We start from the raw sequence: 19,608 nt of genomic DNA on the forward strand, positions 1-19,608 counted from the left end.
TGGTCATCACAAGAAAAGCTTGGAATATATCCCATTATTCTTTCTTCCTTATAAAGTAGGAAAAGATTCTCTCTGAACACATTTCTTGAATGGAGAGTGAATTTCTGCATAGCTGTGCTGAACAGTTGATGGGTGAAGTGTGTTCTGGTGAGCCACCACCAGGAGGTGTCACTGCAATTTCATGTCCTGAAAGACCGTGGGTTGGGGAAGTTTCCAGTGGTGCCATGTAAAGAAACTTTTGGATTATTTTGATAACAGCAGTGGCTGAGATGAATTCTACATGGAGTCTTTCAGGGTTCTGCAGAGAACTCTGCTGCATTGCAGGGTTCTGTTCAGTCCAGTGGGGGTTATTCTCATCAAAGGACATTCTGCCTCCCTAATTTCATGTCATTTCCTGAGGGAGAGCTGGACATGCAAGTGGCACAGTGCATGGATAAACACATGAGCAGCTAAAGAGCTTCCTAGAAAATCCACAGTTTTGGAACTGGGACAGAGGAAGGTTGTTTCTGTTTCCTAAACATGCCCAACACCAACTGTGCAGAAAAGGTAGATTTTAGTTTGTTGTTTTAAAATCTGGGGGCTTTGCTGTTGACATTCAGCTGGTGGCTCAGTGCTACCAAGCTGCTTATTTTTAGCACAATCTTTTATTCATGGGGCATTTGCAAAATGTGCCTTTCAAAGCAAGATCCATAGTGTGTTGTTGTGAGCAAGACAAAACCAAAACTCAGCCCTGCGTGACTTTTTATAAATGTACTTTAAGTGCAGAGTTACAAGCAGACATGGTGGGATCTTCTCAAATATCTGTCTGCATTTCCAATGGTATAAATACATGGATGGATGGATGGATGGATTTAAGTCTGACTTGAGCTTCCTACCTGAGATAGAAACATTGTGCTGTATAAAATCTGTGCTTGAACTACTCTTGACAGAGGTGTAAGTGTAGCAGTGAAATATTTGTAAAGCAAACCTACATTGATTCAGGCTTTCTTGGCTCTGACACAGACTCCAGTACATTTTATGCTCCTAAGCTGTAGGACTTTCCCACGAGGTCATGTTTCTAAATGAAAAAGGTTTCTTCTTTGACAACAGAAGCAAGTTGGGTAAGTAGTGTTTTTATTACAGAAAATGGCTACCTGCAAAATGAAAGTGGTGAAGTGTTACCAGACACCAGAAGTGTTCGTGCCTGCGACGCTGAGGTGCCTGAAGTGTGGTTGTAGGTGGTGCTTACTGACAGCTCACATATGTCTGTCCCTTGTCATGTGAAGTTTGGTCCTTCCCTTTGGCAGGCTGGTGGTGCTTATTTTGTAATAACTGCTGGGCTTGAAAATATGGATGTACTGAACAACCTCGTCTTTCTTGCTGATGTTTCTCTTTTACTTCTATTCTGCTTAGTATTGGATCTTAAAAAGTCCAGGAGCAGAGTCCAACTGAAGTGAGCCATCCAGTGTGAATTTAGTAATGCTTGAGCTGATTAAACTTTGGTTCTTGGGGAGGGGCAGGATGTTCAGTGGTGCCTTGGAGTTTGAACTGTTTCTTGTGCTCTGTGTCTTGTTCTCTAATGAGACACTCCATTATGCAATGCTACAACCACGGGTGGCTGTCATTGCCATTGGGCATTTCCTGTGTGTGTAATGGGCAGCTGGGCTGGGATTCTGGGACTTCATCCAGCATTCAGACTTTTAAAGAAATTGTCTTGTCTTTCTCTTGATTGGAATACCATACTTTTAAATTGTATTTGGAATTAGATGAATCTGGGGGCGGAGGGGGGTGGTTTCTCAGCATTTGTTTTGCTTCATTTGAACAACAGTCCTAAAAAACTAAAACTGCAAAATCACTTAGGCACTCATTAAACCTTTCTCTGAGAGTGCTAATAAAGCATTGTGATAGGGAAGGATGGCAGACATCCCACAGTTCCCTACTGCATGTGAATTCAAGTTTCTGTGAGAGTTGATGCTTTAAGGACTTGGTGGTTTATTTTCTTTTCAGGCTGGGAGAACATCAGCTTCTACAATACTGCCTTGCTAATGGAACCCAGCATGAGGCCTCAGGGTTTGTTTGGTTTTGTTTGGTTTTACAGATTCTCATCTCAGACCTCTGAGGCATTTTAGGCCTGGCATTCACACCTCAGTAACCTGCTTTCATCAGCTTCTGGGGAGCTTTAGTTAAACTGTGAAACTGTTCCTTAGCTGTATGTGCTGACATTTCTTTGTGTGATTTCATGTTTCTCAGTGAAGACCTGCTTATAATTGTCATGTCAAGATGAAAAATCCCTCTTAGAGAGTGGTTATTAACAGATGGGAGTCAGGGGGATGGTTGGAGCCTCAGTCACCAGCAGCTCTGCAGATCTTTGGTAAGAGCCAAACAGTAGAAAAGGTAGTTGGGTGGGTCCCATCACTGCAGGCCCAGTTAAATGCTGACAGGAGCCCATGACTGCCCAGGAAACGTTGCATACCAAAATCCAAACAATTATCTGGGAGCAACAGCTGGAAAACCTTTGGGGAAGTTGGGAGGCAGAATAACCACCCTGTTAATGGCTGTCCTCAAGGCAAGGGAGCAGCTGTGGTTGATGGCACAGAGAAATGTGGGTTGGTGAGCTGGGTACATGAGAATCCCATCAGGGCAGTGGAGGAGTCACCATCCCTGGAACTGGCACTTGAGGACAGAGTTTAATGGTGAACTTATTCTGATGTTGGGTTGATTGTTGAGCTCAGTGATCTTAAATGGCTGTTCCAGCCTCAGTGATCCTGTGATCCTAAGAAGTTTGAGGTGGGAAGGGTTGGCCAGCAGATCAGCAGCATGAGTGAACAGCCCTCACTTGGCAGATGGTGTGTGCAGGAGTCCAAGCAGCTGGGGTAGCTGTACCTAAAACAACTCAAAATATCTTTATTTTCCTTTTATTTATTTTCAGGTATACACTTACAGCATTTGTGAGATTAATGATCAGATGATGTCTTTGAGCAAAAAGACTATTCAGTGGGAGGAATCAACATTTGACCAATAGTAAGAATTATTACAGACTGGGAAGAAAGTGTGGTTTTCAGTGTTTTTGCTATTTTTTTTATGCATTTAAGAATGTTTCCCCTTTCTTAGTGGTTTCCTTGGTTGGGCTTTTTGCAGAGAAGCATGGTAGGAGGAGCAACACTTTCTGAAAAATGGGGAAATGTGATTGTGAAAAAAGAAAAGGTTTCCTTTAGATTTGACTGGCTCCTTGGGTTGTTTTTTCACTTTGATACAGATGAACAAACACTAATGACATTAAAGCTCCTGTGCTAAGTGGTACTCATTCAGGACAGCCAGATGGACACTCATGTTTGCAGAACAAAATTAAGGGTACAGTGGGCTTAGCTTCATATAAAAATGTAATGCAGTCCTGAAAGTACAGAATTTCCACCCCTTTGGGACAAAAGTAAATCTAAGCCAGCTGTGACATTTAAGTACTAGTCATAGTTTATAGGATGATTACATCTGAGAAACAAAGCTTAGTAGTTATCTCCTTAGAGCCCATCAGCCACAATAACACTGCAATATATAGAATTTTCATCACCAGAAGAATAGCTACATACCAAAAATTACTTGGGGCAGTTTACTGCAGTAATGGCCAAAGGGATGCACATGATGAAGATTTTCATTTTCTACTATGGTTTGTCTATGGATGATGGTGAAAGAATTATACCTCCTAATGCTCTTTTCCAAGATGACAATGTTTTACTCATATTAAAGGTAGAGGAATGAGATGAGCTGTGAGTGGTTGGGTCTTGTGAGAAATGAAGTTTTAAATGTGTACTTCATTGTCTAAATGCTCACAGATGACTTGTCTCCCTATAATAACCTTAGAAAATGTGTTGGCAGCATATCACAATTAATAATCCATACTCATGTGCTACAGGCAGTCCAAAATTCCCCAGACATATTTCTTACCCAAGCTTATACCAGATTCAAATCAAATCCTACATTTGTGCCAAAAATTGAACAGCAGTCATCTCCCAGCAAATAATTTTACCTAACTGACTCAAGAGTCTTAAATTCCTGATTTTTCCCAAAGTGAAATTCACATTAATCTCATATTAATGTATATATCCTTCAGTCACCTGCAAAAGAATCCCATAACCTTGCAGTAGGGATTGCACAGGCAGTGGAAGGTGCTGGACACACGTAGCATTACTGTAGGTTTTTCTGGCCATCTAGATTGTGTAAGATCCTTTAACATTAATGGGGACAAGTTTTCTCTCTAGGGTGATGTTGAATTTCTCTTTGAGGGCTTTTTCCACCTCTTCATCTTCAAGAGTTACAAATTCCACCAGATCCATGTTTTCCTTGTAGTTGTACGTGGTCTCAGTGAGCGTCCAGCCGATTAGCGCTCGGAATCCGTCGGTGGTCTGGAGGGCACAGATAGACTTCTTTGTGAAGAGGGAATCAGGAGAGGTCTGCAGGTAAGTGCACTGGAAACGGAAATCTTCCACTGTCCGTGGCTCAAGGCTGAACATATAAACTTTGCGACACTCTTTTTTCTCCAGCAGGTCAGAGTTGGAGAAGCTCTGATTGGGGATGTATTGTTTCCGTCTCATTTTCTCCAGGTACCAAACGCCGTTCTTTTCCGTGAAGCGGAAGACGCCGGGAGCCTGGGGCTGGTCTTTCCCTGACACAAGCTCCATGGGCTGCCACATCTGGTAGGACACCCCAAAACCTCCATCAACCACGTAGGCTTTGCCATCAATGACGACCTTGACCACGAGGTGGGTCATGAGGGTGGCGTAGGCGTTCTGGTGGGGGTTGAACACGTAGGCTCCCAGGAAGCTGGTGTCGTAGCCCAGGCTCCTCAGCACCCAGCCCAGCAGCTGGTTGTTCTCCATGCACCAGCCACCCCTCTTCCTCCGCACAATCTTGTTGTAAACCTGCTCCAACTCCAAAGTAATTTTCTCCCCGCAGTGGATGCTGAGGTTTTCGAAGGGAACGGCGCGGATGTGGTGCTGGAATATATCGGTTAAGGTTTCCAAATCTTGTTTTTCAGTGGAGCCTTTATAGCCAGTTCTTGCAAAATACTCTTCAAGGTTCATCTCACCTGTAAAGGAAGGGATTGTGTTTTGGATTCTTTACATCAGTGATTTATGATGCTGTGAAAAGTTGCCCTGGCTCTGGCAGCAAAGATTCTTTAATCTACTGAACCTCATCAGAGCAGCTTTTAAAGGAAACAAGTATTCCTATCAAATGGTTCCCTGAGCAAAGAGCAGTGCACGTGAGGGTTTGCTTTTGTCTTGGAGTCATCCCTCTGGCAAACAGCTGATGCCATTTCAGTCTCATACGAGGCAGCTGCGAGATGAGGATTTGCTGTATTTGCATTGTAACAGGGTTAAGAAAAAATGTAAGATCATGCTGGGGAGTGTGTACAAGGGCTCATGAAAAATGGTCTAAAGCCACTGTTGAGTGACAGGACTGTCACTGGGGGAGGCAGTGTCACCTGCCAGTGGAAGGTAGGACAGTCTGAGCCAGGATTCACATGTTCTTTTCATGAGTCTGCCACTGATGGACGTGACAGTCAATGAATCGCTCGTTCAGTACACATTGCTCTTCCACCACTTACAGAAAGTTAACATGAAAAGTAAAGTGACAAGCTTTATTCTGATAAATATGACTGAAAAAACTCAGACTTTCGAAAGAGTTACAGACCACTGCTCTGAGTGTGGTAGAAACTCATTTTGGTGTTGGAATAATGGATCTGAATGGAGATGAGTGGCCTAAAAGACAAGGAGCACATCTCCATTCCCTCCTTTGCCCTGTGTCTCACAGGGGACCCTGAAAATGAAGAGGGGCTGCTTTACTCTCTCTGGTCCTGAACTTTCTCAAAACTCACCAATCCTTAAACTCAGCAGTGAATGTTTACTGCAAACTAGAATTTCTCAAGATGATTCTCAGTGGCAGATTCATGATGTAGAGGCAGCTGTCCCAAGTAAATGGAGAGCACCAGCAAAAACTGCACATTACCTGCTACAGAGAGGAATTTAGCTTCCAGTGATATCTAAGTGTACTGTTGGAGGGTATGTTCAATGTAATATTTGTTAAGTGTAACATAAGTGTCATGGCACTTTTGATTTGCAGAATTTGAGTATATTTGATCTTATCACTCTGACTGTGAATGCTAAATAGATCACACCAGTATAAAACTGGTTCTCAAGTTTGTATTATTTGTAATTTCTTTCTGAAGCACCATATTATGCTTGATCAGCATTAGATCTGGACTGCAGGAGATGAAAGCCACTGTTCTTTTGAAATGTGAACAGACCAGATGAAAAGGCAGGTACTGAAAAGGTCATCACACAAATGTGGCTATGATTTATGCAAAGAAAAACACCAGCAGAAGAATTTTAAAGGTGTAAATGAAGGTATTAATACAAAAATATTCCTTACCAGCAATTCCACATTTGAAAATATTTTATTTCCTTTATCCTAATACATCAGCACATGTACTTTCTGGGTTGCACAACCCAGAGCCTGTAATTTTTTTAAGTTGTTTTTAAAGAGCTGTAATTTTATTCCCCTAAAGCAGAATCTATTGATTATTAGACTGAACTTTTGCTTCCTTTGCACTTGCAATGCTTCTAAATAAATTTAAGTATCTAAAAGCACGACTTCCAACAAGAAGTTGCAGTTCTAAATTCATATCTACTATTGTACCTAAACAAAAGAATCTATTTTATAGTGAAGTGAAGCTTCTCCTGAAGAGTGAAAGGTAGAAGAATTGAAATTGCACATCACTGCTTTGCCCTCTTTAAGAGCCCCTGTTTAGCAGGTGATATTTCAGCTCTATATCCACACATTTTTAGAACGTTTTTCCTAGAGAATGTTGTCCATGACCTTTACCATCATAAAGAAACCAGGTTTTTTGTACCTTTCTTTGGAGGAGTTTTTTTAAGAAAATAAACTTACCTCTTATGAGATCCCTTTATATTTATTGAGGTATTCAGTTTCTGGGTGGTTTATTACAGGGGCAGCAGTCAGTGAAGCCAGGAGTGGCTACAGATTGTGAGGGTTGTCTTTCTAAGCTCTGCTGGCCCTCGCTCCTGAATCTTAAATTCCGAGAAAGGGCAGAGTCCACCCAAAATGAATTCACATTTTTGGACTTCGCTGATCCATGAGCAAATTAAACTTTGTTTCTTCTCTATTAGTAGATGTTTATGCCTTCCCCTAGTTAGGACCAGAATGAACTCGTTTTTTTCTCGTGTAAAATAATTACAGTAGGCTGTTGCAAATGGCCCTGTAACTTTTTAAAATTAAATATTGTTATTTTGCAAACCAGCACTTTGCAGTGGAGGATGTTCACCTGTGTCCTGATGGGTACACTGAGGTGCTAAGGTGTTGCAGGCTGTGTGTCCCTGAGCTCCATGGATGCACAAATGACCCTTCTCTGCCCACACAGAAACTTTTTCAATCTGTTCAACTCCTCAGCTGCAGCAGGGAGTTACTGTGGAGCTGCCACACCTACTGACTGCCATGGCAAGTATTGTATTGTATTATTGCATTATATTATTTTTTTATTATTTATTGTATTATATTATTACATTATATTGTATTTCTGCTCTAAAACCTGGCCTCTTACATCCTCAAAGCATTGCAATGCTCTTTATGTAATTCTCCCCCAGTCAAGACTGTCTCCCCTTCATTGGATGGAGGTGGAATATCAGAGGAGGCCTCTTTGGGAAAGGCAAAGAGCACATTAGGCTGCACCTGCACAGTCTAATGACTTTCAGGCACATCAGGTGCCCCAAACATCAAAGGCTTTTCCTTGGCTGATGTTCTTCTGTTGCCCTCTTTCATGGCACATCCTGTACAGTACCACAGGTACCATCAGATAAAAGACTTGTGTGCTGTGGATATCTGCCACACTGGTGGCACATCCTCACTTCCCAGGGCTTTCTTTGGCATCCACACTTTCTAAGGGGTTTTTTTCTGTGCAGAATACTGTTTGTAGTAAATACAAAGTCTTTTATCTATAATGCTGTCATGTTCTCTTGATATCTCATGAAGGTTTGGTTGCAAAAGTTTAGATTATAGCTTGCAAATATTGATCCAACTTTTTTTCTAATTTTGATACCAAAAGCTTGATTTTTAAGAACTGTTGAGTCATCTCATCTTCTACAGATTTTATTTTGAATTCAGAGACACAGATAAATCAGACTGAGAAAAAGTGTGTAGTCAAAATTAGAGACATTTTGGGAGGGGTTTATCTACCCTTGGATAAATATCTTACTTTAAGTCAATTTCTGAAAAAGAAACAGCACTCAAGTCTTTCAACTTTTCATAAGATAATCAGCACCTAGTGGTGGCTTGTTTTGAGAAAGTCTTAACATTTCTTTTTTTTCTACAAAGTCTTTAAAAGCCAAATTCAGGTTCCCTTTAAGACTGTTAAGGGAAGTGAATAATTTGTAAAAGTTGCTGAGAAGATTGGAAATAATGCCAAAAAGGGTTAGAGGTCTTCATGTAAAATGGTAACACAGCCTCTCCTTCTGCATCATTTTGGTCTCATTTGTCACAAAATATATCTGCAATAAAATGACTTCTTGAGAAGATGAACAAAAGGAGTCAAAAAGCAATTTCCATATGAGCAAAACAGAGCTAGTAAGTTGTCTTGAAGAAGGAGAGATTTAATAAAAAATATGCAATCAATATATGCAGTTAATTAGCAATGTACTGGAATTTACCAAGCTTTGTGACTAGCTTGTGTTAAAAATGAGATTATTGCAATTAATGTTAATTTTAGAATTTTCCTCTTGGCTATTTAAAGATCCATCTAGCCCAGTGTTACAGTTAGATCTTATCCACTAAATTGGGTGGCAAGCCACGAACATTGACTGGCACAAGTTTGTTCTCCAGTACTATATTGAATTTATCTTTCAGCGTCTTCTCAACCTCTTCATCTGTAAGGGTTGTGATGTTCACCAGGTCCATGTCCTCCTTGTAGTTGTACTTCATCTCAGTGAGGCTCCATCCAACTAAGGCAAGGAGGCCATTGGTGGTTTGGAGAGTGCAGATTGACTTCTTCCTCAGGATGTTGTCTGGAGACACTTGGAGGTACTCATTTAGCTCCTGGAAGTCATCTATGTGCCGTGGCTCGAGAGTAAATCTATATATTTTTCGGATATTTCCCAGGTCTGGAGTATCAGGGATGTCATTATTTCTGGGCTCAGGAATATAATGCTTCCTTTTGACTTTCTCCAAGTACCAGGTGCCATCATCTTCCATGAGGTGGAAAATGCCAGGGACCTGGGGCTGGTCCTTCCCAGAAATCAGCATCAGTGGCTGCCACATCTGGTAGGCACCACCAAACCCAGCATCCACAATGTAGGAATCTCCCTGGATCACCACCTTCAGCAGGATATGGTTAATCTCAGCAGTGTAGCCCTTCTCTGCTGGTTCATAGCTGTTTGCACCAAGAATACAGACCTCATAGCCTAATTCCTGCAAGGCCCAGAAGAGGAGGTGGTTGATTTCCAGGCACCATCCACCACGTTTCTTTCTCACAATCTTATTGTAAGTAGCCTGCAAATCCAGCTCAACAGGCTCCCCACAGTGCATGCTGAGGTTCTCAAAGGGAATGGTCTGGATGTGGTGCTGGAAGATGGCTCTCAGGGTCTGCAAGTCTGCATCCTTATGGGGCTTGTTGTAAGATATTCTTCCAAAATACTCCTGAATGTTCATTTTGCCTGTGTGAACAGAAAAGTAGGCAGTTAGTGCTGTGCAGCTGTCAAGGGGGTCACTCCTGTTTCTGTAGCACAGGTTAACCAGCCTGCAAATGTAGTCTGAGCCATTTTATTCAGGATCTAAAAGAATTTTAAGTATTTCTTTAAAAAGAGACAAGGACAGGAACAGGTGGCAATAATGCTTTCCCTCACTCAAGGGCTGCCTTCAAACCAGGTGGATGTTTTTCCCAAGGGAAGACACAGCACATAACAGAATCTCTGGCCACATGACAAAACTTCTCAAAAATCAAGAAACAAAGATTGCAGAAAAGCTGCCACACTACACAAGCATAAAAGTCACAGCAAGACCTTACTGTTTCTTTTACCATACCAGGTAAGCAATTCTTTCTTTATCCCACAGGTAATTTAACTGGAAGGTTTTGCATTCATGGATTCAGTTAACTGGGATTAACATCTCAGTGTGTCACCATTTCAGACAGGTTTCCATGTGAAGTAGATGGTTGTTTTCTTAATCTCTTAAATTTCCCTGGGGAGTTTAGATGGGGCTTTGGCTGTGAAAGGAAGGGACTTTAATTTTTTAAACCTAAGGATCAAAGGAATTGATCTAAAGGTACATACAAGGCACATTCATAATCTTTTGGTTTCTTTGACTATATTTTACAAACTAAAGGCTTTATTTGCAGATCAAATTATTGAAAATATTTTGTCTTTGTATCTCTGATCCCCTTTCATTAGCAGAAAGACACTGTCATTGGCACTGGTTGTGTGGCCAAGGTACAAAAGGTTCCCTGTAAGACTTCTAATTCAGTGATTCATCTTCTCTCTGCAAGGATTTGTTTTGCCTTTAGTTTAGATTTAATTTGGCTTTTTTCCATGCTGGGATATTTGTTGTTCAGAACAATTCACAATCTGTTAAGGGCTGTGTTAATTTCCAAAAAGTCTGAGGATTTCTTGCTTCCTTCAACTGGCTGAACATTACCTGGGAGGATTTTCCATAAATCCTTTGAAGTGGATGAGATAGGACAAACTCCCACTGAATATTCTCAGCTTTGGTCCAACTGTTTCCCCCCAGCAGTTTGACCCCATGTCCATGCTAGAAGCTTGTGATAATCCCATCTCAAATCCATAGGTGGAAGTGTTCCCATCCCAGCAGATGAGCACATCCAATGGCCTAATCTCTAGACTTTAACCCCAGTCTTGATGCCAGCAGCACAACTCACATGACTTGGTTGTATTGCTCCTGATCTGCACTAGTACCAGCATTCAGACTGGCTAATGCAAACCCACAGGAAAATGTGACAGAATAGAGAATTATCTCAATATGGGAATAAGAAATAAACATTTTCACTTCAAAAGGACCCAAAGAGTCTACATGAAAACACAGTAATGTCTCTTTGATACTGCATTTATGGTTTTTTTCCATCCTTTTTTTAGGACAAGGGCACTCATCTCTGGCAGGATCTCCTTGGAAACACTTGCAGAAAGCCATTTCCTTCCCAACACACAGCATACACATTCACTGGCAGGCTCATCCTGTGGTACACTGCCTCATTTTTCTTTCTATTCTCACTTTCAGCAATTTTACATAGGAAGATAGAAACATCTTTATCTCACGAGGGTGTTGAGCTGAACTTCAGCAGGAGTCCAGAGGAGTGCATCAGCCTGGTGGGTCTGACATGCTTGGAATTTGCCTTCAAGTATAAACCAGATCAGTCCCTGCCCTGGTCAGCAGCAGAGGGCCAGATGCCCTCCCTGTAGCCCATCTCCTGGCTCTGGGTGTCCCCATTACATGGGGAAAGCACAAAGGAAAGGATAAAACCAGCTCCCCTCATCCACCATGGAGAGCCCCCACGGGGTGCTAGCAATGAGGCTTTGGGAAAATACACTGGGGAATCTTGGGAAATTCCCTGCCATGCCTCGGTTTCCCCAGCTGCCCCTTCTCTGTCCTCATCAATTTAAAGTCTGCTCCAGAGACAGCCTTGTGGTGGCTGACAGAATGTTCTGATCTCAATGAATACTTAAAGAGGTTTAGTATAATAAAGCTGCACTACAACATCGTTGACATTCGGGAGCATCCCCATAAATCAGCGTTCACTCCCTCGCTTTCCTGGAGGCAGATTTTTCCTTGGCACAGCCCTTCCCTCTGTTCAGCAGTGAGCAAACCCTGTCCTGGGGGACACTCTGCCTTCCAAAACTGTTACCAAACATGCTCAGTCCAGATCTCAGCTTTGTTTCCTTCTGCCCCTGCAGCAGCTGAGCTTTGCTCAGCGCTCCTGCAGCTTGGTGGGTACTGAGATTCAGATGTTAGTTCTGCCTGCCTGCACCTGTCCCTCGGGATGGCTGGCTCCTTTTGGAATTAGGCTGAATATCAGCATCAGTTCTTCTCTGCTAAAAATCATGAGGGACTGCAAGGCTGGATCCTCTCACACATGCCTACACTGTTTGTTTGATTCTAAGTTACACTGTGAGTCAATAGCTGAGCATTTTTCATACGCTCTGGCTCAGCATAAAGCATTAGTTTAACTCTCAAGTGCTCGATGTTGCACTTGGAACAGTGCAGAACTCCCTTGCAATGCTCTCTCACCATCAGCCCTGGGGTTCCTGTAGTTTATGCTTTGCTAATACACCTGCAGTGCTGTGCACAGGGTATGCAGACTCACAGGAGTGGACTTTCCCATAGAGGCTGACCCAAAGCTGCAGGAGGAAGTTAAAGATCAGGCATTCAGTGCTTACCTCTCAGGCAGTCAGCTCAGGCTTTCCACCCTGGCCCGTTCCAAAGTTCCCAGGAAGAGCTGCATTGGCAGCTGCTGCTCTTAAAGGTCCAGGCTGCCTTTACTGCCTGTCAGGAACAGCCTTATCCTCCAGCAGGGCAGCCAAAGAGGAGAAAGTTTCTTATTTTAGAGCAGTTTATACTCTGATGGGTTTATTGGTTTGTTTGTATTGGCATATGTGTGGAAAGCACTGTCGTGCAATTCATTGTGTTAGGTGCTACACAGAGAACCTGAAAATGATCCAGCCCCCAAACTCCTTATATTATTGAGAAGATTTTAACCTTCCAAATCACTGAATGACAGCTGAAGTGCAAAGCATGGGTATCATGAGCAATTTTTGTAAGTGGTTCTAACCTATAAACCCATCCTCAACCCTGCAGGTCAGCCAGGGGCTTCAGTGTCTGGGGCACCTTGGTGGGTGCTCCCATGCTAAAGCAGCAAAGCACTCCTGCAAAAATGATGCAGATTTTACATTGTTGACACTGATGTGGTCTGGATCCCTGTAGGAAGTGACTTATGATAGACAGAGAGTAATCCAGGGCAGGAATTCACTGATTTATTGGTGGGGATGGCAACTGTTGAAGCAATCACACCAGACTGAGCTATTCCTCGTGGCTGACACCAGCCCCCACAAAGCAACGAGGTCAGATTTGCCAAGTCACATAATTGTCTAAATTCCCCTGGGTTCAAAGAGAAGCCATGTCCTTCAAAAGGGAAGATCCTGCTCCCAGAGAGCTCTGAGCTCCCTGAACCTGCTGTGCCTTTAAGTACTTGTCCCCAGAGTTAGCGATAAGGAAAACACAAGCCTGGTACAATCCGAAACGAAACCTTTTATTTATTTATTTATTTTTAATTTTTTTTTTCCTTCCAACAGCAAGTTTCACTGTGTTGCTCAGCAGCACACTGTGTCTCTGTGGGTGAGCAGGAGCGCTGAGCTGTGCAGGGGCACATGCTCCAGAAGATTAGTCAGCAGAAAGAAAAGTTCCTTCTCTCCTGTTTCTGCCCTCCACAAGCTGCACCTCAGGGGCAATGGGCATAACTCCCTCCTCTGATCTTAAAGGTCTGTGATTTTATAGCTCTGGACTCGTTCCCCTGAGCCTGTGGAACAGCACAAAGTGCAGGAAACACCCTGACAAGGAGAGAGGAGTGGGCACAGACCTCTTAGGTGTTTCCTACATTCCCACGAAGGATGGAGATTCTTGGCTGTGCGTGGATCTTCTCCTGCCCCACAGCTCTGCAAGACTTGCCTGAACTTTCACCTGCATCCCAGTGCTGTGTCCCTGCTGTCCCACTGAGTTTAGCTCTCCCTCTAATTTGGGGGCCCCAGAAAAACACGGGTTATAAACAAGCCAGGTCCTGGGACAATTTCTTCTGATCATTTGTGTTGCAAGCTGCTGGTCCACACCATAAGAAGCCTCTCTTCCTTTTACAACCATATTTCATTTTCTCATAGGGTGGGAGGGCCTTATGTGCTACAAAGAACTATTCATCCCTGCAGCCAAGCACATGTAAGTGGATTTGACTCTGGGAAGAAGGGGGTTTCAGGAGCTTGCTGTGTCTCTTAGAAATACATTTTGAACATGCAGAATAGCAGCTTTTATTAAATCTAAACTGATAGTTCCAGAAAGCTGCACATACTCCATAACAAGTGGAAAAGTTTCAGTGAGTTATTATGTTTTTAAAAGCCTTAGCTGGAAACTATTAGCACATACAAATAATCATGACAACTTCAGTGATTAATGACTTTTTTTATTTATTTTGGGAATACACGCTGTAATTTGGGGGGAAAAAAAAACAACTGAATAATTCTAGTTCACAGTGCTTGATTTTTTTATTTAATTGTAATTCACTAATATAATTTGCTTAATTATAAGTGCATAGTTGTAATGCTTCCAAGATTTGTACATAAAAGAACATCAAGCATCTTCTCAAAGGGCAAAGTGGTCACATTTGAGTAATTTCTCTTACTAGAAATCTTTCCCGTTAGGTATGTGATTAAGATTCATCATTTCTCCTTATATCAATATAATTAGTATCACTGCAAACACATCCTCAGTAGAACAGATATGTTTCAGAAAAATAATTCTGTGCATGTGTTTTGGTTCAGGCATAATAATTAACGTGCAAAAACACCCAGAGTAGAATCTGATTTCCCAGCAGTCTGCTGCTGAGTGCGAGCAAACAAAATGCTCTGAGATGTTTTCAGTTCAAAGAAATGCTGCTCTTTGGTTATGTCACCAAGAGAACAGGAGCTGTGCAAAGTCTGAAACAACACAGAATTGTCACTGACATTTCTTATCATCAGTTCTAAGTCATAAATAACCTGTCCTCAAGTACTCACATGGTGAGTTTGCACAGGTGGGGGATGGCCTGACTGCCACGTGCTGTGGATGTGAGAGCAAAAAGAACAGATTTATGGCTTAACTGGAGAAACTCAGCACAGGATGTCTTTGTGGTTTTTGGCTATTATATTCCCAAAATAATATAGTATTCATTTAAGAGGCAGGTATGATTTCCCCCAGGTGGCAGCACCAGGTAATAAAGACAAAGACATACAGCTCCATCATTCTGCCCAGCTACACTGGGTGTGTTTAGAAAAGCTTTTAAGAGATGAAAGGAGTAGGGAATGGGCTGAGTCTGCTTCCTGCTAAGCACAAACAGAAGGGCAATGATTTGATTGAGCTAGGCAGAAATAATTTGTACCCAACTTAAAAAGAAATGCAGGAATAATTGTGAAAATCCATTTTTATTTTCCAGATTCTTGCTAGTAAGTTGTGCCTTACACTGGTGTAGATGGAAAGAGAAAGATTAACCTTTGGATGCTTGTGGGAAAGAGAGGGAAGAATTGCCTGTAATGCCACTGAATTGAATTGTAATTCAGGCAGTGAGTTAGAACAGAGACAGCTTGCTCGTATTGACGGGCACGAATTTCTTGTCTAGTGTTATATTGAATTTCTCCTTCAGTGTTTTCTCTATTTCTTCATCTGCAAGGATCCTGATTTCCACAAGATCCGTGTTGTCCCTGTAATTGTACTTCATCTCAGTGAGTTTCCACCCCACCAGGGCGCGGATGCCGTCGGCGGTCTGCAGGCTGCAGATGGACTTGGTGACAAAGAGCGAGTCAGGGTCTGTCTGCAGCTCAGCATTGCAGCCCCTGAACTCCTCAATGTCCCGTGGCTGAAGGGTGAAGAGATAAATCGGCCGGCGAACTTCATTCTCCACATTTTGGGAAGTCGAGGTGCTCTGGTTGACAACCCACTGCTTCCTTTTCACCTTCTCCAGGTACCAGGTCCCATTCTCCTCCTGAAAACGAAAGACCCCAGGGGTCTGAGGCTGATCTGTCCCTGAAATCAGCTCCATTGGCTGCCACAGCTGGTAGGGCATCCCAAACCCCCCATCCACAATGTAGGATTTGCCATCAAGCTTCACTTGTAGCAGCAGATGATCCAATTCCTCTGCATAGGCGTCGAGCTCTGGGAAAAAAACTCTTCCTCCCAGGAGGGTGACGTCGTAGCCAAGAGTTTTCAGGACCCAAGACAGAAGGTAGTTGTTTTCCATGCACCAGCCCCCACGATTCTTCCTCACTATTTTGTTGTAGGTCGCTTCCAGGTTCAGCTCAATTCTTTCTCCACAGTGGAGGCTGAGGTTTTCAAAGGGCACAGCTCGGATGTGGTGCTGGAATATATCTGACAGGGTAGCCAGGTCTGGCTTATTGTAGGAACCCCGGTAAGAAATTCTGTCAAAATACTCCTTGATGTCCATGCTGCCTCTGAGAGAAGGGTGGGGAAAAATAACAGGTTTTGTCAGAAGTGGTGGAAGGCTCTTCCCCACCCTTTATAACGGGGTGCTCAGAAGAGGAGCAGGATTTGACTAATGTCTGTATCAAAGGCAGCTGAGTGATAGTGCTGAGAGAAGCCAATGGGATGCTGCTGATGAGCACAAATGTTATTTTTATTTGCCTCTTTTACAGCTGTGACGAGAGGCTCCAGCTGTGCTAAGCATATTTCAGCAGAGTTCCTGCCCAGCAAAGCTACAAATCTCTGTAGGAAGGAACAAAAGCAGTAGCAGCAATGTTTCCCTGCTAGAAATTACAGGAACTGAGACTCTCCAGATCTGAACTGCTTTGACTGGTTTGACTCAGCAGAGCAGAAGCAGAAAACAAACCCTCCTACTCCTGCAGTGTGATCCAGAACCTCTTCTTGCAACCAAATCTAAGCAAATCTGTCCTGCCATGGTGTTTCATTCATTATTTAGGCAGGCAGGCACAAGCTGGTCTCACCTGCTCTCTGTGCTGGTATAACAGATGTGACCTGGAGTGCAGAAGGCTTTTTTAGGGCAGAAAAGGCTGTGGGAGGTTTTTTGCTGCATCTGCTGTGAGCTGCCTCCCCACAGCACAGCTTGGCTCCCCAGTCCTGCTAATCACAGCCCTTCTCCAGCAACAGGAGGAAACCAAGGTTTGGGCCTAAACCACCAGGTTCAAAGACCTCACATTTTCTGAGATCATTCTTTGGGATGCAGTTGCTCCTTCTGCTCATGGTCTTTGCTCTGGTGGTGGCTGCCTGGGCGGGAAGGAGCAGACATTGCCCTGCCTGGGAGGGCTCAGTGCAAGGCTATTTCACAAACACGGGGGTGGAAAGCAGCTCCAGCCCTCCCAGCCCTTGATGGAAGGAATGGGATTGTGATGGAGCCAAGTACTTCTGTTATTTCTCCCCAGGCACTGCTAAATTTCAGACATCTGTAAGTATGGAGCAATGTTGTTCCTGTTATTCACCCAAGAGATCCAAAAATGCTCTCAAGTTCCTGTGTGCAACTCCCAAAGTAAAACCAAAAGAAAAACATCCAACTGTTCAACAGGATTATATTCCCAATCTGATGAAAAATGGCATACCCAGAATTGTGTGGGAATTTTATGTACTGAAAGCACATGAACAAAAGAAAGAAAATGAAAAATTCCCATTTGGTGCAATATCCTGGCAGAAGCAGAGGGTGCCATGGTTTGGGTCCCCATATAACCTTTAGGATAGGCTCTACAGAACTCTGACTCTTTCACCATGTCCAGCCCCATGTCTCAACATCCAAGCAGGAATGAGTGACCCATGATGGGGTTAATAGCATCAGAGTCAGGAGGTTCCCTTCATTCAGCTTTTGGCTGTTCCCAGAATTTTCCCAGAACTACAGTTCTATTCATTTCTGAAAACTTGGCACAAGCTTAGTTCTTGCTGTGTGAATTTTAAACCAGCATCCCAGTTAAACTAGTTTTTCCCTTTCTCTCCCTTCCTTTCCCTCCACCACAGCAAGCACAACATGTGCAGTAACTTTTTACTTACAGGGAAAATGTTGCTGTGGGTTTGTCTGTCTGTCCATCTCTTGAGGGTGTTTACAGAGCTGTTTTAATGGGGCTTGCTGAAATGAGGCAGATGGCACAAATACCCCAGTTGCTCAAGGCAACTGAGTAAATAAACCAGCTATCCACAGCACAAGCAGCTGAGCTCCTTGCTCTGCCCTTACACCATTTCTGCTGTGCTCTGTCCCCAGGCAGATTTAACTTCCTGGTTAGAGAGCACTCAGCTGCCAAGATCTGGGGTGAAGGAAAAGGCTTACCTGGAAAATCAGCTCAAGTGCCAGTGCACCTCGGGGCTTGGGGCTGGTTCTAGGCTAAAGCAAGGCTGGCTGTCCTCTGCTTAGCACAGACAGGGCTTGAGCACTGCTCTCCAGCTGCTCTTCAGGGGAATGTCCTTTCCTTCAACTTGCTTTCACCCGCCTCTATCAGATTGCAATAGCTGGGAAAAAAAAAAAAAAAATACAAACCAAACAAGCCCGAAGGGTGGAGCGTGGGAGCTGAGTGAGCCAGCAGAGCCAGCAGCAGTGCAAACCTGGCTGCTGTTAGAGCAGGGGCTGCTGCACATTTCCACTTGTTTGATGCTGTCTGGCTCAGGCTATCACCAAAATATTTCTGTCTCAGTAGCTTGCTGGATATACTCAGGTGATGTAGTTTTTTACTCACAGTGATTAGATCACTATTTGTTTGGAGAAGGAAAGCTTGCATGATTTCAAAGAGAAGGTTTTTGCAGTGTTTCTGAAGAACAGCAAGATTTCAGCACAGTAACCTGCACCTGCAACCTGCTTACCCCAGTCTGCAGCACAGGAACTTCGGTGCTGCCTTTGCTTCCTTTGCTCTGTGTGACATCCATGTGGTTTTTATTACAGTAAATTTCATAGAATATAAGAAAGCACTGGTCCAGCAGTGTGTCTCCTTTGGTCTTTGCCACAGGAATCACCTGCAGATGTTGTTGATGGTGAGGATGCTCTTGGCACAGTGATGATTGTGAAGTACTAACACACAGAGAACTCCATCCTTCAGAGTATTTCATATTGCTTTTGTATCTCCCAATTTTGCTTGCATTTTGTCAAGTCTCATTCATTCCCTGACATCTGCAGCTGCATCTTCCCCATTAACTCCCCAACAGTAGTTCCAGTCCCTCACATTTAGTGTCAATGCCAAGTTCCATTCAAACACTGATTTATTGGGATAATTAGCAGAGATAATAAATCAGATAAAACCAAGATGTCTGTGATAACTCATTACACAGCTCCACTTCCATACCAAAATCTGGCTCTTTATCATCCCATCAGTGGCTGGTGTGTGACCCCACAAGAGAGAATCCATGCCCAAGCCACAGGATGCTGAAGGGAAAGGAGAATCTGCCCTCATCAGGCTTAACTGGGCAGATTCAAACCAGAACAAAGATAAAGTCTGTACTCCTGTCTGGATCCTGCTGATTTCTCTTCCCACAGACCCTCATTTTGGCAGGGAGAAGCCTGATGGAAACCATCCTGAAATTCCATGGACCCGTCTCTGTACAACTTGTGAGGAGACCCATCCATGCTTCTTGTACAGAGTTATTTGGGACCAATAATAGTTACTTGGGTGCCAGAACTGAACACTTGCCATGTTCCCTTATGTGAACTGGCTCAGGGTCAGTTCCAGGGAACTTTGGGGTCCTTTTTAAAGACAAATGTTTTCTGACCCCAAAGGAGTAAAACCCATTTCCTGGTACTTTGACACTCAGATTTCTCAACTCCTCTCTCTAAAACCTATCTGACATTGAGCATTTTCTTCCATGTCTTTAATATTCTCATCCCAG

The 19,608-nt window shown here is 43.3% G+C and overlaps 3 protein-coding genes across 4 annotated transcripts; all 3 read right to left on the reverse strand.

Annotated features, from left to right (window-relative positions):
* Positions 1-2,857: 2,857 nt before the first annotated feature.
* LOC130257725 (arylamine N-acetyltransferase, pineal gland isozyme NAT-10) lies at positions 2,858-7,916 on the reverse strand. The gene is made up of 2 exons (XM_056500534.1): positions 6,922-7,916; positions 2,858-5,059 (listed from the first exon to the last, which is right to left on the reverse strand). Exon 2 carries the CDS (start codon positions 5,052-5,054, stop codon positions 4,182-4,184), a length of 873 nt encoding a protein of 290 aa, XP_056356509.1. The 5' UTR covers positions 5,055-5,059; positions 6,922-7,916; the 3' UTR covers positions 2,858-4,181.
* A 204-nt stretch (positions 7,917-8,120) lies between these two features.
* Positions 8,121-18,153, reverse strand: LOC130257723 (arylamine N-acetyltransferase, liver isozyme-like). 2 transcript variants are annotated; one of them, XM_056500532.1, is made up of 2 exons: positions 18,065-18,153; positions 8,121-9,695 (listed from the first exon to the last, which is right to left on the reverse strand). In XM_056500532.1, exon 2 carries the CDS (start codon positions 9,688-9,690, stop codon positions 8,800-8,802), a length of 891 nt encoding a protein of 296 aa, XP_056356507.1. In that variant the 5' UTR covers positions 9,691-9,695; positions 18,065-18,153; the 3' UTR covers positions 8,121-8,799. The 2 variants fall into 2 exon arrangements, with proteins under 2 accessions (XP_056356507.1, XP_056356506.1); XM_056500531.1 differs by lacking the exon at positions 18,065-18,153 and adding an exon at positions 12,426-12,536.
* Positions 14,196-18,156, reverse strand: LOC130257724 (arylamine N-acetyltransferase, pineal gland isozyme NAT-3-like). The gene is made up of 2 exons (XM_056500533.1): positions 18,065-18,156; positions 14,196-16,232 (listed from the first exon to the last, which is right to left on the reverse strand). The coding sequence occupies exon 2, from the start codon at positions 16,223-16,225 to the stop codon at positions 15,353-15,355; it is 873 nt and encodes a 290-aa protein (XP_056356508.1). The 5' UTR covers positions 16,226-16,232; positions 18,065-18,156; the 3' UTR covers positions 14,196-15,352.
* Between the last annotated feature and the right edge of the window lie 1,452 nt (positions 18,157-19,608).

Source organism: Oenanthe melanoleuca, chromosome 11, assembly GCF_029582105.1.
Source record: "Oenanthe melanoleuca isolate GR-GAL-2019-014 chromosome 11, OMel1.0, whole genome shotgun sequence".
Lineage (NCBI taxonomy): Eukaryota > Metazoa > Chordata > Aves > Passeriformes > Muscicapidae > Oenanthe > Oenanthe melanoleuca.

What these genes read in the sequence shown, in the direction of transcription:
- LOC130257725 (XM_056500534.1), bottom strand. Translation starts at nt 5,054, where the DNA reads ATGAACCTTGAAGAGTATTTTGCAAGAACTGGCTATAAAGGCTCCACT.
- LOC130257723 (XM_056500532.1), bottom strand. Translation starts at nt 9,690, where the DNA reads ATGAACATTCAGGAGTATTTTGGAAGAATATCTTACAACAAGCCCCAT.
- LOC130257724 (XM_056500533.1), bottom strand. Translation starts at nt 16,225, where the DNA reads ATGGACATCAAGGAGTATTTTGACAGAATTTCTTACCGGGGTTCCTAC.